Genomic DNA, 18,365 nt, shown 5'->3' with positions numbered 1-18,365 from the left:
TGTTGTACACTTTCTCAACAAAAAAACTCCCTGAGCACCATCTGACATCATTTATTTTGATAATTATAGAACAGTCATACTTTTAGCTATCTGCCGTTGTATCATTGCTGCTTGCACCGACAAAAGAATGAATGCATCTCTCCCTGATGGACAATCCACTTGCTCCAACACCCTATTTAAATCTCTTGAGCTTATAATTGAATTATATGTACTAGGGGCCCAAAAACAAAATCGCTTCCATCACTATTAACGTATACTGTCACTTATATACATATCTATTCTGTATTGCCTTATACATAATTTATTTTCCCTGGTAATACTGGACAAAACCAGCCAGATCCCACAAACTGGTCACTGACTGTATCTAAATGGACCTGTGTGCATGCCTCACATTTTGTTCATGTGGTTAGGTTTGATCTCAGGCCCGCTCATCTGTTGAAGGGACAGTTAGGTGAAGGGGAGATGTAGGGAAATCATGTCAAGCTGTTGTTTAAGTGTTTGCTCCTATCTGTGCTTATACAGTATATGAGGAGAATGTGTTTTTGACCATCAATGCACTGAACCTGGATGTGAATGTGAAAAGCCTGCTTTAAAGTCACTCACACAGGCTTAATACATCTGTATTTATTGCAGTCATATATATATATATGACATTATGAAGTAATATGCCAATAAATTAATAATGTTTGGATTATAAACATGAGTTCTATTTTTATATAGGAACATGTTTGGAGTTCATTCATTCATTTTCTACCGATTTTCCTCACGAGGGTCACGGGGGTGCTGGAGCGAGAGGCGGGGTACACCCTGGACTGGTCGCCAGCCAATCACAGGGCACATATAGACAAACAACCATTCACACTCACATTCATACCTATGCCAAATAACCTAGCATGTTTTTGGAATTTTGGGAGGAAACCGAAGTACACGGAGAAAACCCGGGGAGAACATGCAAACTCCACACAGAGCTGGCCGAGGGTGGAATTGAACCTGGGTCTCCAAGCTGTGAGGTCTGCGCGCTAACCACTAGACCGCTGTGCCGCCCCTGTTTGGAGTTCATCTGTGGCTCAATACCTTAAATTTTAGGTTAAAAACTGCACGTTTTTACATTGGAAAAATCTTGCTACACGCCACTAACCAAAAATGCTACAAAATGTCACCACGGACCTCTCACGTGCATCAGTAATTCTATTGTAGGAACGAGGCAATCAGCTACGTGTTTCCACACGGACCAATATTACATTGCTCTGCCACGGACACTCGACAATGCCATATTTGCAGAAAATAATCAATAAATGTTTTTGTTTTTTTAAGCGATATTGGATAATTCCTCACGGCACACCTGACGATTTCTCACGTCCCGCGGCACAGTGGTTGAAAATCTTGTAAGTTGAACTACCACCAGATGGCAGAATTAGACCTAGTGAATTGTTTTCAAGTCCGTTAAAAGCCATGAACACAAACATCACGGTTCTCTTTTTGATGGGCTGTGACTACATATGAACACATGCAATTATGGTCAAAGGTATTGATGTTATGTAAGAATATATTTAGAAACTTATTAATATCAGTAATTTCTCCTTTGTGAAGTACTGACAGGAAGTTGGTGGTTTTAATCACTTCCACATTTCCACATACACATTGGGTATTGTTTTGTAGCTCAGTCAATGTTGCTTTTTTTTGACAATTATTGTTAAATTATGTTACAGCGTCTTGTGCTTAAAGTTACATCCCCGCGTAGTTTTAATAAATGAGGCCAAGACATAGGGCCAAGACAATGAGCCTAGACATAGACTTTCTTAATTGTCATTGCACAATAACACAGCAGTGAAATTGCCAACAAAAGGGGTCCACTCGCATTCTGAGGAGCTTTTGTTGTGGTGTAAGCGGCATGATGGTATTGAACGCACTAGAAAAGTCCAGGAACAGAATTCTGCCGCTGCCACTTCCCTTGTCCAGATACGAGTGGGCTCAGTAGAGAGTGGCAGTCTTCCACACCGACCTCTGCCTGGTAGGCAAACTGTGGGAGTCCTCAGTCCATCTTCTGATGGAGCGGGTGGGGGCAGTCTGTCTTTGGACCAGGGGGGTGTACTGGGGAACACATGCTAACTCGCAAACTAGAGAGCTAGCGACCTAAACGGTAGCCTTCAAGTTATTTCCTTTAAAATAGCCTAAAAGTTACCACTTCCACACGGATAGGGAGGATAACTATTAACAGTTATTTAACCTTTAACATGAACATTAATCAAACGTAATAATTTTTTCTGGGTACATGATACCATACAGCATCCATATCAAACTTGCGCGGGCCGCACTAACATTAAACTTTCATATCAAGGCGTGGGCCTCAAACTAGTGTCCTGCGGGCCACATTTGGCCCGCGGGCCGCGTGTTTGAGAACACTGCAGTAAGTCAATCATCCTGTTCTTCCTGGTGGGGCAATCAACCACCTGGTGAAAAAGAGCCAGGGTAGAGTCCAGGGTGACATGATTAAAGTTATTGTTTTGTGTTGCTCATTGCACTGCAAATTTGAGAATTTCAAGGTCATGTTTTGTAAATATTACAACTTGTATTAAGTTGTGATACAATGCTTTGTCTGACTGGTAAGTAACTAGCATTTGCACATTTCTATGAAACCTAAAAAAACCGAGAACATTGAATGATACACTTGCATTCACAAGCGCTTTTCCAAAAACCTGGTTTAATCTAAATAAATAATAATAATAAAAAACACGTGCAGTCTGACCCCAAACCTCTACAGCTGCAGCCTGGATTGCGTGCAACAGTGCTATGTCGTGATAGTTTGATGGAAAGCGTCAAGACAACACCTGTGACAGTTGACATTTAATATGATAAAGTCGAACACAATTGGAAATATTCCTAACCTAAAACTGAACCTCTGAGACAAAAATGTGAACAGTATAAGAACGACAGAAGTTCCTTATTCCATCTCTTTCTGCTACTGTCCATCTTCATTAGTCTAAATTAGACATCTGGTTCGCGTCTCTTGTTGAGAGCCAAATGCTAATGGTTTGTCTGGGCTCTGGTTGTGTTTTGAAGGCCAACCGGCAGCACAACCGAGCCAAAAGTTCTCATGATTACACTTATCATGCATTTAAGCGTGAGAGTATATTTCCTCAATTTGGCTTCAGTGCCTTGTCCCCTTGGGGCTGTTGTTTCTGGCTAGCAATATGAAAAATAATAAGTTTCAAGCATTGTGATAAAGGTCAATCTGATCAATGTGGAAAAAATTAGCCTCAGTCACATACACATAAATATAGGGCTTCTTTATTCATTAAGAAATCAATTAAGAAAGCAATCAAATTGATTGCTCAGCCATTCTTTACTTGTTTTGTTCCATCCATCCATCCATTTTACTTGTTTTTATGTTATTTATGTTATTCTTTGTCATTTCATTCTACTGCTGTGAGTAAAGTGTACCTTTAAGTGCCAATATTAATTCAATGCTTAATAAAAGACACATTCTGAGCTAACACTCGGGAATACTGTATACTGTAAATGAAACCGCCCATCATATGATTGACAGTAGCAACAGCTAATCCGGTGTCGTAGGCTGTCTTCGATTAACCAATCAGCATTTGATGACGTTATGTTTGCGGAAGTCATCTCACGACTTGCCTGCAACATGAGTGAATGAGCTCTGCTGGTCATTTTGACGCTTATTGTGGTTTAAAAACACATTCAAACGATTCGATGAGTTGTGTATTTTTAAAGTCAAAGCTACCAAAACGGCTAGCTTCGTGGTCATATAGCCCGTAATTGTCAGTTTGCCCATTCAGGTGAGCATGGAGTGTCCGGAGGGTTCAGAGCAAGAATCCGGGGTGAACATGAACCCACACAAGCGACTCTGCACCGAACACAATGGAGCAGAAACGGTATCGTCGGAGCAGAGAGAGGAGTGGGGTGCAGTGGACGTGGTGGGTGTCAACAAACACGACTTCTTTACATAGTTGCTGTCATCAGTATGGGAAATAGAAAACTTCCTTCCTAACCAAAAATGCTACAAAATGTCACCACGACCTCTCACGTGCATCAGTAAGTCTATTGTAGGAACGAGGCAATCAGCTACGTGTTTCCACACGGACCAATATTACATTGCTCTGCCACGGACACTCGACGATGCCATATTTGCAGAAAATTATTAATAAATGTTTTTTTAAAGCGATATTGGATAATTCCTCACGGCACACCTGACGATTTACTGTCATCAGTATGGGAAATAGCAAACTTCCTTGTTTTGGTAATGATGAGAGTCAACTATCCTCACTAATGGTTTGCTTTATTATTTAAGTTACTGTGTTGTTATGTATGCTGTCTCTTTGTTAAATATGTTGACCAAAAAATATAAACTCTTGTGTATTTCAGAGTATTATCATGCCAGTGTACAACGCTTCCATTTGGTTGGACGAGTGTCTGCAGGCCATATTAGACCAAGACTTCAGCGGCTCCATGGAACTTTCTGTTTTTGATGATGCCAGCACTGTATGTTTTTGACTGTGTATTTGCATAACACATACGTGTACATTGTCTTGAAATTGAATTTTAGCATGTTTTTTTCATGCTTCTAGGATGACTCCAGAAAAGTGATGGAGGCTTGGAGGGAGAAGTTGGAGGAGAGAAGCATCTCAGTGGTGATCAGTGGCCACAATTCAGACCAACCAAGAGGAGGTGTGTTATGTTATGTTATGTTGTGTTGTGATGAGCTATCAGTGCTCAGATCAAATGGAAATTGCCAAAAGATAAGAGACAACACCGACAAGCTTGACAAGTTTCAGCTAAAATAAAAGGAAAGGTGTACAAAATTGTGGTGAGACCAGCCATGTTGTTTGGTCTAGAGCAGGGGTCTCAAACTCAGTTTACTTGGGGGGGCCATTGGAGCTCGGGTCTGGGTGAGACTGGGCCGCATCAGGTTTTCCAAAAAAAAACCCCAAAAAAATGCATTTATTAAAAATAAAAACATTAAAAAAACTTCACTTTGGTTCCAATTTTCTACAAGAGAAGCTCTGATAAAACATTCCACTGTTCTCAAATATCTTACTTTTTATTTTTCTACACAAAATAAGGTGAAAAATAAATAAACAAATCAAGAATAAAGAAAATCAATCAATCAGTAATAAATATAATAATAATAAAAAAACAGCAAATAATAAAAACTTAAGAAACCACATATAGTTGGTGGGTAGACAAATTATTTTTTTCAGATTAAAATGAACAAAGCATTATTAGAGCCCTGTAGACATGACAAAACACGACTATAGTCACATTTATACTCTTTTTTTATTTACAACAAATTGCGCAACTGCAGGGTCTTGAGACACATGCTAACTCGCAAACTAGAGAGCTAGCGACCTAAACGGTAGCCTTCAAGTTATTTCCTTTAAACTTAAATAGCCAAAAACTTACCACTTCCACGCGAATAGGGAGGATAACTATTAACAGTTATTTAACCTTTAACATGAACATTAATCAAACGTAATAATTTTTTCTGGGTACATAATACCGTACAGCATCCATATCAAACTTGCGCAGGCTGCACGAACATTAAACTTTCATATCAAGGCGGGGGCCTCAAACTAGTGTCCTGTGGGCCACATTTGGCCCGTGGGCCGCGTGTTTGAGACCACTGGTCTAGAGACAGTGTCACTGAGGAAAAGACAGGAAGCAGAATGAGGATGCTGAGGTTCCTTATTGGGAGTGACCAGGATGGATAGGATCGTGAACAAGTACATCATGCGGATCATGCATAAAAATAGTAGAATTACATATTATATGTCAAAAAAACAGATGTACAGTATTTTTTAGTCCTGTTTCTGTTGTTTCTTTTCTGAACTGATGTATGCAAGTCTTTGCCGTCTGTGTTTTTTAATGCTAAGAAAAACGCATGAATACTCAACAATACTGTTAATTTTTCTTTCAGTGGGATATGCAAAGAATAAGGCAGTAGCACAGAGCTGTGGAAGATACTTGTGCTTTCAGGACGCGGTAAGTGTGTGCATGTTTTTGTTAGTTGTATTGAAACGTCAGTAGTCTTCTGAGGTCCAACTTGCTGCCTGGAACCTTCTGACACAACTTAAATTAAGTTAACCTTTTGTCACTCCCGTGTAGTTTGGCTTTCTAACTGCATGTCAACGAAGTGATCTCTGCTTTCCAATAGAGCGTTTCCAGCATAAAAGAGTGCATGACAGTCAGATTGCTTTCTGAGAAAACAACGTCCGCTATTAGCTCACTTGTACTTGTCTCTGCTCAGCTGCCTAGTCCTCCTGCAAAGTCCAGAGGTGGAGTTTCTTTTGGATGTTGTCTGGTACATGTTAAATGTTTTCACAAGTGTGATCTTTTCCTCCCACATGCATGATTACATACATTCAGAGACAATCAGTTCCAGATGAGGACATGGAAGAAAAAAAATCTGCTCTGACTGATTCCTTTATATTAGTCGTCTGTAACTAGCAGGCTATCACAATAATAAATATGGATGATATTCTTTTTGCTGATTGCATCCTGCCTCTCATTTGGCATGAATTATAAATTGATACCTTGTGTGTTCCAGGATGATGTCATGTTACCCCAAAGGATTCGGCTGCAGTATGAGGCGTCTGCCCTCCACTTAAACTCGGTAAATTATTTGCTTCATTTTTATTTATTTGCATTATGCTTTAATATGTTTTGCAGACTCGTGTGCATGGAAGTGTATCACACCCAAACATTAGTAATACATTATCACAATGTGAGCAACTGTGTCGGCTGCCATGATGTTGGCACGCAGAGCGGTGTGAGTATCCGGTGTTGATGCTTTTTGTGGCCCCTGTCGGGTCAGGGGGTCCAGGGTCATGTGTGTGAGGGAAGTGGGAGAGACGGCACAGAGACAGCAGGCTTGCTGCTCTGCACAAACAGTCCCTTTCTGTTACGCCTGTCATTTTTCACTAGACGGCTCTGAGTCAAAGCGCAAAACATCTTTTTTTTTTTTTTTTTTGTGGCGGAAGCTCGCCATTAATTAGCAGTGAGAACGGCACTCAGTAAAACACGGTTCTCTGCCAAGGCCAAACAATCCTAATAAGGAATTGAATCAAATTGTACACCCTTTTAAGGTACCCGTTTGCTTCAGAGGTGCCTGAAATTTGTCATTATGTGCCACGTAAAAATTCCATCTTACATGTAACAGCGTGGTAACCTGTTAAGCATGTCTGACACAAAATAAACCATATCATACAATGTTTACAAAAGGGTGTCTCAAAAATACAGTAGTTACTAAATCAAATCAAATCAACTTTATTTGTATAGCACTTTTCCTGCAAAGACATGCAACACAAAGTGCTTTACAGAATTAAAACAATTTCCACAATTAAAAGAAAAAAAAAGTAGTTAAAAGTAAAATTTAGAGTAGTTATTTACAAACTAATGAGTAGTGGTTAGGATTAAGGCTAGGTAGGTTTGTTCCTTGTTAACTACAGCTATTTTGTGTAATTATCTGTATAGCACTTTTCCTGCAAAGACATGCAACACAAAGTGCTTTACAGAATTAAAACTATTTCCACAATTAAAAGGAAAAAAAACCCAAAAAGAGTAGTTAAAAGTAAAATTTAGAGTAGTTATTTACAAACTAATGAGTAGTGGTTAGGATTAAGGCTAGGTAGGTTTGTTCCTTGTTAACTACTGCTATTTTGTGTAATTATCTGTATAGCACTTTTCCTGCAAAGACATGCAACACAAAGTGATTTACAGAATTAAAACAATTTCCACAATTAAAAGGAAAAAAAAAAAGAGTAGTTAAAAGTAAAATTTAGAGTAGTTATTTACAAACTAATGAGTAGTGGTTAGGGTTAAGGCTCGATAGGTTTGTTCCTTGTTAACTACTGCTATTTTGTGTAATTATTGTAAAGTGTTGCCCACATTTCGCTGAAATATGTAAATAATTTGGCTCCAAAATAATGTCAAGTTTGATTGTTCTGTTTTTGTATGAATTTGGTTTTAATGCTTCAAATGTTTTCAAAAGTTATTGAAAAGAAACCCTCTCATAAATGTGTGTTTTCATTATAGCTGATCGGTTGTAGAGTCCAGAGGCTTCCTGAGGGATCTACAGAACGTTATACCCGCTGGATCAACATGATCACTCAGGATCAGCTCCTAACACAAGTAAGCACTCTAGGCATGGTACATTATGGTACATTATACTACTGTATGTGTGTGTGTGTGTGTGTCTTTCTAAGGGGTCATGTGCCAGGTTGCTGACAGGTCAGCTTGAATGAAACAGGATATTTACCTTCCCCCTTTCCACGGAAATGTGACAGCGGACTGAACATACATTCACTAGTGGAAAAGGGTTGGCAGTGGAATGGTTAGTTTTGCAAACGGAACCTTTGTAAACTGAAAGTTTACTAAGCAGAAGCATAGTCTTCCAGCTGGAGTGGACATCTGGGTATGCTTACAAGCTGCAATAGTACATGACGTTCACATGCACCGCGCCAAAATATTCAAGTTTAATCCAGCTGGCGTGTATTTTTTTCTTGATGGATACGGGGGTGAGCGCGGTGAGGCAATTAAACTAGAAAACTGCAGGAGACCGACCCTCCGATACTGATTAACACTGAGGACATCCAGTATTGTGCTGACAGTATAAACCGCTAAGTAGAGTTCATCTAAATAAATACTCTTCTTACTCTGGGAGAACCATCGCAGAAAGTTTGAAGGTAGATGGAGAACTGCGATTGGAGGACCGTAGCTGTCACATATCTAATATATTCCATTACAGTGAAGGTCCAATTATTGCACTATTAATTGGAATCCTGAATTATAGGTTAGCAGGGCTTGACAATAACGATGTACCGATGGCCCGGGGCAAGTTAAAACAAAATTGGGGCAAGTAAATCCAATCAGTGATATTCCCGTCGGGCAAGTGCACTTGTAGTGTTGGAGCTAATGTTGTTGCCTGAACCAAACACACTAGTATCACCAGGGCTACAGTCTGCATAACTTCTTACCAAGCGTTCCAGGATATTTATATGATATTACATTTCACGGACAATGACATCATTCCTTGATTCTGCATGCTTTTAAAGCAGCTCATTTTTCCTCCACTTCTCTTTTGTTGCCCTCCATGTCTTCAACTCCACTTGCTAGGTCAAGAAATGGAGCCGAGGTAGAGGTAAAGCAGAGATTTACTGAGGGTGGGGCTTGTTTAACGTGATCCAGGCAGGACTCTTGAGCGTGCATCTGCAGGACATTAGGTATGGTTATCAATAACCTTCCAAACCCAGCTGACGACTCGCATCTACAGTCTCTCCTCCTGCTTTTTCCCACAGCATTCTTATTTATCCTATTCATGGTTTTGGCCATATCTTACATCTGCAAAGTGTTGAAATATTGCGACAGAAGAACCACATGCACGTAGGTGGATGCGTATACAGATTCTGTCCAGCTGACTTGCACAGCCCAGATGTGTTTTTTTTTTTTTGCAGTGTTCCTCATCCGTGATCTTTTTGAGTCATACTGTTGTGTGTGCATAAAAGTGAAGCACGCATACATTCACACATCATGTGACATATAGCGATGCAGCCGAGGAAGGACAAGATTAACCTGAAACGACCTCCAAACACAAAAACGCGACTGTCACGGGACACCCAGAAGATGGAGAGAAGAACAAGAAGGGGTTATGAAACTAAGGAAGGTGGGGGTGTGTGTGTGAAGATATAAATATAGCGCTAGTAATGGGGTCCTGGTGTGTTTTAAGAGATGCAGCCAAAAGAGAAGAGGCCAAAAAAAATTCAGTCAGATTGTGTGTGCTTATGTTTGTGCGTTTCTCTTGCACACTTCAGGAGGCATGGAGGTCCGTTTAAAGTCGGGATATGTGTAGGAATTTCAACTTAGAGAGGCTTTTATGGACCTTTTTATGTACTATCCTGGATTGTTGCCTAAAAAACTGATTTATTAAACAGGAAACTTATGAAACGCAGCAATTTGCACTGTCCAGATGCAGATAATTTAGCACCCACAAGCGATTCAATCTGTTACTGTGTCCAAAGAGAGCCGCTTGCCTTCAAAATTACCAGCGTGAAGGAGAAACTGCGTGTGAACACAGAAAATCCCACACTAAAAAAAAAAACAAAAACAAATACCTATGACTAAAAAGAGAGTGAAGCAGGAACATATCAGAGGGCCAAAGCACACATTGAAAAGAAATTCCTCCATGTCCAGCCTAGTGGTACAATTTCATTCTTAATTTGTTCCAAAATGTCAGATGAAAACCAAAACTTATGAAAACCGAAACTATTTTTCCCATTAATCCATTCCAGACACCCCAAAATATTAAAAGTACATTTTATAGAGAATAATGGCACTCTTACATGTATAAAACAATGTGAAATAATTATAAAAGGGATAAATTAACAGTATCACTTTTTACTGAACTTTCTTTGGACTTGTGGCGCAGTCACGCACAATATTGAACAATTAAAAGAGACAGTGGTCGGCATTTGAGGTGAATTTTTTTACGAAAAGTTTAGTTTAACGAGCCCTTCTATCTTAGGTGTACACCTCCCACGGACCAACAGTCATCATGCCGACATGGTTCTGTTCAAGACGTTGGTTCTCAAAGGTTGGATGGTTTAACGAGGAAAACAAGGTAAGGGCGCACTTGATATTTTCAATGAAGACAGTAGTCATAAAGAGCAAAAGCTCATTCCATAAGCCATAATTTATAAATATATTTTATATTATTATATTGTTATGAATACATAAATAAATCCACAGTATACATGTACCACTGTTAGAAAGGTCACAATTTGTACATGTTTATGTCTTTAAGCTTCACATATTTACTGATGTTTTTTCATCTAGCACTGAGATTTTGCACGTCATTTGACTGTTCTTGAACGTACCATAGTTGTGTGAATTTTCCATTATCATTCATTAGTGGTGAGTACCAATACATCTTATACTTTAAATGTGTTTTAATTAAAACAAAATAATAATTGTATAATATAGAATAATTAAAAATAAAATATAGAATAATGAAAAATAAAATCTAGAATAATCTAGAATAGCTATTTGTGGCCATCTTTGGCCATCAAAGCTATCCTACTATTGGAATTTAATTTTTATGAAAATAAAATTATAATATAGAATAATTAAAATAATAATAAATGTATAATATAGAATAATTAAAAATAAAATATAGAATAATGAAAAATAAAATATAGAATAATTTAAAAAGCTAATTGTGGCCATCTTTGGCCATTAAAGCTATCCTACTATTGGAATTTTATTTTTATGAAAATAAAATTAATATAGAATAATTAAAATAATAATACAATTATAATATAGAATAATTAAAAATAAAATATAGAATAATAAAAAAAACAATTTTGGCCATCAAAGCTATCCTACTATTGTCAAAAAGAAGAAAAAATGAAAAAAAGTGTTTTAATCAGTGTGTGAAGCCAATTTAGGTCTTAAACCTGGATTGTGTCACAAGTGACGATTGGCAATTGAAGGGGGGGGGGGCAGTTCTGGAGCTAAATCTAACCTAATAATTACAACATTCACATTTATTGCAAATGTTCAGCCAGGATTGCAGGAGAATGTCAACATCAAGCTAGCCGTATGATTTGGGGCAAACCATTTTGACACCATTTTTGTGTCAAAAATAAAAAAGTTTCGATCCTTCCACCTTTGTGTGTCTACAGGGGGTTCCCGAGGATTTGATCTTCTTTTACCAGTCTCTTCGTCAAGGAGGGAGTGTGGCAAGAGTCGACCAGTGCCTGGTGGTGTACCGTTACCACGAAAAGGCCACCACACACTCCGTCAAAGAGTCAGTTTTACTGTGCACCCCTCCTCCTCTTTGCTACACACACTCAATGACACACGTTCTTGATCACGGTGTTGATGTGCCACCGACTCACAGCTGCCCACTGACATCCGACGGTCTCCCAGTTCGAAACACACACACATTATGAGATGCTCCAAATTGCATTTTCATCCCTTCCCAAAGATGCGAATCAGGAATTTCAGAGTGAACTCTGTGTAGTAATGTTTTTCCAAATGGATGCTTATCATATAATATATGCGGATGTACAAGTGTGGAAAGGGAAGACGACAATCCTGCTGCTGACAGGGCATCAGCAAGGTCATGTAGGGCAGTGATTTTCAACCACTGTGCCGCGGCACACTAGTGTGCCTTAAGAAATTGTCAGGGTGCGTTTTTCTTCTTCTGTACTTTATTGGCGGTTGGCAAGCAGCTTTCGTGTGCATTAGCGCCATCTGTGGAACAGAATCTAAACCCTTCTATACGCCATTCATAAGTCCATAAGTCAAAAGAAAATATATATCTATATAAAACATGTACCCAGTTGAATTATAAAATATTAGCAAGCTTGAATTTGTTAAATTTATCATATCGCATGCTCAGATATGACGTAACACGCAGCTCCAGACGTTCTTCAGTTTTAAAAATGGAGGCCAGCAATCGGCACTGGACTGATACGGAAAGTTTGTTTTTGATCCAAACTAAATTTCAAGACTGGACAAACGAAAAACTGGCAATACGGAATTATTCCAACAAGTGAAAGAACAACACGAGGAAGTCGCTATCACGTGATGTTAGTGTTTACGTTTTACTGGGCATGCCCCATTGACTATTCTGGTTGATTATAGCGACGCATGTAGACAAGAGATTGGAATATTCCTTTCCATGTATACCATTGTTTCCGGAAAAGTCATTGGGAAAGAGAAAAACTCCTCATGTAAACATGGCTACTGTGGAGTGTCCGTGGTGTAAAGACTGGCAGAGCAATGTAATATCGGTCCGTGTGGCAACACCTAGCTCCTTCCTCCTATAGACTTAGTGATGTTTTCCAATGTAAAAAAAACGTGCCGTGGCTCAAAAAAGGTTAAAAACCACTGATGTAGGGGACAGACTTCTATCGACTCCTATACCTTCTTTCTTTCCATCCCCATTTTTGCCTATCCCTTTTCCATTGCTCCTCTCGTCCCGTTCACTGTAACACAGTCATCAGATTTTACCAATCAACCTCCTGTCTGTCATCATCTATCATCTGTCTTATTTCTGGAAGCCTATTTAAAGCTCGCCTTGCCTACTTTCCACTCTCCCCCAGCTCCTTGACACCTTTTTCTATCCGCTACTTGCTTGGACAAGTGAAACCAACAGCTTTGTCAGCCTCGCACACAAAGTAATTATAGACCACGTTTGTGAAGTGAGAAGTGTTTCTAAAAACTTTTAATGGTGCCAAATACTAGCTGAGATGATTGTCTGGCATCAAAATGCGTGCGAGTATTCCTGAAATGGGAGTGAGTGTCTGTGATGTGAATGACTTTAACATACAAGCACATACTGTTTAGAGTTGATGTCTTCTGCTTATCAGGGAAACCATTTGGAACCTGCGAGTTGGATTCCTCCAGGAGAGGGTCATTAGCCAATGGGGGAGTTTCACTATATGGAATGCTGGGAAACAAGGCCGCAAACTGTACCGTTGTCTCAACGCCGCCAATCAGAAGAAAGTATGATTTCCTGCAAATGTTGGCGGTCGACATGAGAGTCACTGTTTATTGTTATGTCATGTTTTTTTTTTTTTTTTGGAGGTCAAAGCTTTCTGCGATGTGGACAAGAACAAGATCGATAAAGGATTTTATACCTATGAAGACTCCAAGGTGAGGTCAACAGCAAACACTATATGACAAACTACAGTGCTCAAAAAAAGGAAAGGATCACACAAATCAGAGTACTGCATTAAGTCAACTCAACTTATGTATGTGGAGAATATTATGTGGGTAAAGGAGGAGGTAAAACGGGTTGTCAGGAAGCCTTAACATTGGCAGTTCGATTTCTACACAGTCGCTGTTATGCATACACTTTCCATCAGTCTGCACAGGACAGGCTTATAGATGTCACAGCAATTTTATTGGCCCACGGCACATTGTAGAAATCAAATTAAACCAGAAAATCCAGCATAAATGTATAAAATATAACTCTTGAATTCCTCCAGATATACCACATTGCCTGAACTCATGTTACATTTTTGCATAAAAGGCATACATTCTTGAACATTTTCTTTGAATTCCAATGCATCCATGTGCTTTCAATAATCTATGACAATCACTGATCTTTCTCTTGCTGACCCCCCCCCCTTAGGAACAACCAAAGCCAAAGATTCCCATTCTGCACTATAAAAATGCATCCCCCCCTTTTGTTATCTGCGTCAAACTGGTAAGCAAAAAAGTGTTTTTGTGTGTTTGCTGTTTTACTGACACCTCCCTCCCCCCCCCACTGTTCTGCAATCTGCATTAACGACATAATGAGCGAGGGCGTGTGCCCGGCACAGGACATAGCTCACAGGAGGCCTGCAGGAAATGGGCAGAGACAGCAGCCTGATCTTTGATCACATTGTGCTTGTATAAACATCAACAGAGCTGCTCGTTTTGTTTTGGCAAAATGTAGCCACATTGAAACCATTTCATTGGTAATGCCACGTAACGTGCACACAAATTGCAAATAGTCTCTTGGTCACCCAGACTTAGACAGCCAATCACCATACTAATAATACCATGCTAATTGCTCAATTATAGGAATTAGACCTTGAGTGTAATTTTCTTTGACAAACACCTGGGCTCCATCCCACGTTTGTCAGCCAATGTCATGTCACTCAAAGCAACAATAGAATGTCTTTGAACTGTGCTCGCGAGGTTAAATCTAATTAAAGTTAAAACCAAATCACAAACACGGTTGCAGAGCTGCAGAAAACTCATTTTTTTTCTCTTCGATGTTTGTGATGTGTGCAGGACATGACAGGCGGCATTCTGGAGGAAAACCTCAAGTCACTGCAGTTGAAAGAAGGAACAGATTTCTTCCATTTCAACTGACTGTTGGAAGGATACTTCAGAGACTGGTGCATCACTTACTCTTTTCATTTTACAATTCCAAACACAACGTTATACGGTTTCTGTTTGACTTAAGTGGTGATGTCAAAGGTTCCGGTGGGCCGTCTGTCAGATTCTGTGACAGGTGACAGCAGGGTGCATGATTTTCCTTGTCGGATGTACAAGTCATAGAAGGAGAATTTTACGCTAGGCACAGCTGAAGGCTTTCGGTCTTGCCTTGTATCGCAGCTGTCTGCAAACTTCCTCAAAGCAATCGTCCTTGAAATGCGGCAAACATGACGACGAGCAGCTCTTTGGTCTCCTTGCAGGATGTCCTAATGTGACAGGTCAAGGTGCTACACAGCATAGAGGCTGTCTTTAAAAGTTTTTATGTAAATGTATATGTATTTTTACACCAAAACTGTGTGCTATTTTCTCACATTATCCGTATTGATGACATTTTAAACAAACCTTTACTCGGTTTATGTGAATAAGTCATTTTGCCGGAGTAGCTGTTTCCTGCAAACATGGAGTGAACATGCATGGAAGCTGGTTTACTTTTGGACAGAAGCCTACCAGCTGTTGCCAGTGTTTGTCTCCTGCTTAGCTAACATGTACGTTCAGTTTGAGATTCAAAATGTGATCGGTGATCAGGACAATTACGGTCATGTCATCAGGAAACTCGATGATGGAGATGCAATCGTGTTTGAAGAGGTTGTGCAGCAAAAACCTGAGCTCACAGTTCTTGTGTCCGATCTGCTGGTGCCAATTCTGACTTTCTGGGGTCTGTCTGCATGCATAGATGCAGGACCATATTTTGTATGTTCATGGCTCCAAGATGGAAATACTGGTCAAACCCCCCCCCCACCGTCCAGTCATTCCTTATCTTAATGTTAAACAAACATTGTTTCGAGAGGACATGATAATTACAGATATAAATTATTGAAACTTGTATAGACATTTATGAAAGATGTGTGGGAGTGCATACTGTATATCATCACAACATCACAAGGTTATACTGGGTGTGGCATTTGCTACACAACACACACACACACATCTGCTCCAAACATGGACACCGCGTGTGCTTGTTTGGCATTCTCTTAGCTCCCTATGAAATAATATTCTCTCCAAGAGAGCACAGCCCTGATACATAAACACTCACAAAAAGTTTATTTTGCCTCACAGAGCGTGGCAGGTTGTAGCCTGCAGCCAAACAGACCTTTAACCACAACCTTTCCCTAAAACTGCTGCTTGCAGGGGAGGCTGTAGCGACACTACAGAATTGTTGTGTTCACTGAATAGCCATGATACTGCTAATAGTTTATGACACACAAAAAAGACATATATGTATTTTCCACCTGATATCCATATTTAGGGTTTTCAAGTTGATTCTTTGTTTGGTGGAAAAAGCGTAATATGTCCCCTTTAATAACTATGAGAGTAATATCATTACAAAAATAGATATTTTTAGGGCTTTTATCAGTGTGTCCGTTATCGTTTTTTCCATTCGCATAATTTTTCACCCTTATCAATGTACATATTTAACAGGAATATCATAGGGAAAATCCTGGAAAGAAAAGCAATGATGGGGCAATGTTGTCACGGCAACAGTACCAGCTCAGCTTTGTTTTGGAACAGTAGATTTTCACTTTTTCATTGTACAGTAAACCTCGGATATATCGGATTCAATTGTTCCCACTGGTTTTGTCCGATATAAGCGAAATCCGTTATATGCGTATACCGGAAAATGTCCGTTTTACGCATATATCGGATTTATATCCGGTATATGCGTAAATCGGATTTTATCCGTTATAAAAAGGCACTTCCTTGACTATGTTTCCAATGTACCTGGACTGGGCAATGAAAAGAGCGTAAGGTAATGAGAATTTAACTTTATTGGACTCTGAGCATAACAAATTGTTAATTAAGCTAGGCCCTGTTACGCCCGTCAGGCCTACGTTATTTCCAATAGTGAGGTTAAGATCTCATTCACTGCTGTGCTAGTATTATTGACGTCACTCACTTTTATATTTGTCCTAAATCTGGAGCCAGGAGAAAGACACGATGCGGCCATCCGATATATGCGAGGGAAATTGGAACGGGACTGGAGATTTTGTCCGAAATAGGCGAAATCCGATATATGCAATGAATTTTTATTGGAAATGCATTACAGAAAAATTGGTTCTTTTTTATCTGTCCGTTGTGAGCGAATTTCCGATATATCCGAGTCCGATATATCCGAGGTTTACTGTAGTTGCAGGAAACTGTGAAAAACGTAGCATTGATCAGTCACAAAGAGATACAGCAACAATAGGTTCCTGTATTAAGACGTATGGCTGTTCGAGAGGACGCTGATGACAGCATCAAAACAGACTATGGAGTTTAACGCTGCAGGCACAGGAACAGTGCAAGCTGGGTTCAGAATGACCTGAGTGAATACCATGCAGTAGAAAAGGGGAAACATTTACACACAAATTTGCCAAACATGAGATCCCTTTGACTTTTCGCTGAGCGCACCATTGCAATTTGCCGTTATATATGAACAACCTCCACCCCGTTACTGAATATTTGAATAAAAACTACACTGTTGACACGCCTCCTACTGCAATCTCTCAAGGTCCAAGTATACAAAGTGAAGTGTAAGGTGCCTCGGATAAATAGTGACACAGCAAGTAAAAACCCAAAGCCAGCTGTTTGATGAAGATCTTACTCTGTCTAAATACACACTCACCATGATAAAGCACTTTGGTCAATGATCACAATGAACCCTAATGGGGAATTTATGAAAAGGATTCAAGTAGAGAGTAAACACAGCTTTACTGCGTGTTTACACTCCATCTCTGTGTCGATATCAGTCATGATAACACACTCACACAATAAATGACACTGACCCCGGAGGCCGCTTGCCAAATAAACCTGCGCCAAGCAGGACGGCTGATAAGGTGTGTTTGGGTGAGGAAGAGTGTGTAGAGGTCAGACGCTGAAGGCCTTTTAACACATTCCTTTGTGTCTTCATTCTGCAAGACCAAAGTACGTCTGCCTCTACAAAGACTCTTCATGTTTGAAAATTGGGACACAAAGTAGCTTCAGTAAGAGAATCGTTTGAATCTGTCGGCTGAAAATCTGTTTAAAGACACCTTCTATGCAACCCATTATTAAATTAATTTTATATATATATATAATATATATATAATATATAATATATTATATATATATAATAATATATATATGCTATATAATATATATAATAATATATAATAATAATATAATAATAAAAAATATATATAATAAAAAAAAATTAAATAACTTAATAGTTATCCTCCCTATCCGTGTGGAAGTGGTTTAGCCAAGTTTTTGGCTATTTAATTTTAAAGGAAATAACTTGAAGGCTACCGTTTAGGTCGCTAGCTCTCTAGTTTGCGAGTTAGCATGTGTCTCAAGACCCTGCAGTTGCGCAATAATAATGATAATAATAATAA

General features: G+C 39.3%; 1 protein-coding gene across 3 annotated transcripts; it reads left to right on the top strand.

Annotated features, from left to right (window-relative positions):
- Positions 1 to 1,350: 1,350 nt before the first annotated feature.
- On the top strand, positions 1,351 to 18,021 carry qtgal (queuosine-tRNA galactosyltransferase). 3 transcript variants are annotated; one of them, XM_078793183.1, is made up of 13 exons: positions 1,351 to 1,385; positions 3,801 to 3,938; positions 4,387 to 4,503; positions 4,590 to 4,689; positions 5,939 to 6,003; positions 6,569 to 6,634; positions 8,056 to 8,151; positions 10,541 to 10,636; positions 11,700 to 11,824; positions 13,395 to 13,531; positions 13,610 to 13,680; positions 14,162 to 14,236; positions 14,809 to 18,021. In XM_078793183.1, the coding sequence occupies exons 2-13, from the start codon at positions 3,807 to 3,809 to the stop codon at positions 14,887 to 14,889; spliced, it is 1,161 nt and encodes a 386-aa protein (XP_078649309.1). In that variant the 5' UTR covers positions 1,351 to 1,385; positions 3,801 to 3,806; the 3' UTR covers positions 14,890 to 18,021. The 3 variants fall into 3 exon arrangements, with proteins under 3 accessions (XP_078649309.1, XP_057935910.2, XP_078649310.1); XM_058079927.2 differs by lacking the exon at positions 1,351 to 1,385 and having other exon boundaries at positions 3,522 to 3,938; positions 13,395 to 13,530; positions 13,612 to 13,680; XM_078793184.1 differs by lacking the exons at positions 1,351 to 1,385; positions 3,801 to 3,938 and adding an exon at positions 4,117 to 4,261.
- Positions 18,022 to 18,365: the final 344 nt, after the last annotated feature.

This window comes from Doryrhamphus excisus, linkage group LG9 (genome assembly GCF_037039965.1).
Source record: "Doryrhamphus excisus strain RoL-2023G ecotype Guam linkage group LG9, RoL_Dexc_Guam_v1.1, whole genome shotgun sequence".
NCBI lineage: Eukaryota > Metazoa > Chordata > Actinopteri > Syngnathiformes > Syngnathidae > Doryrhamphus > Doryrhamphus excisus.
Note: the sequence above shows the minus strand (reverse complement) of the source record. Positions and strands in the feature narration are given on the sequence as shown.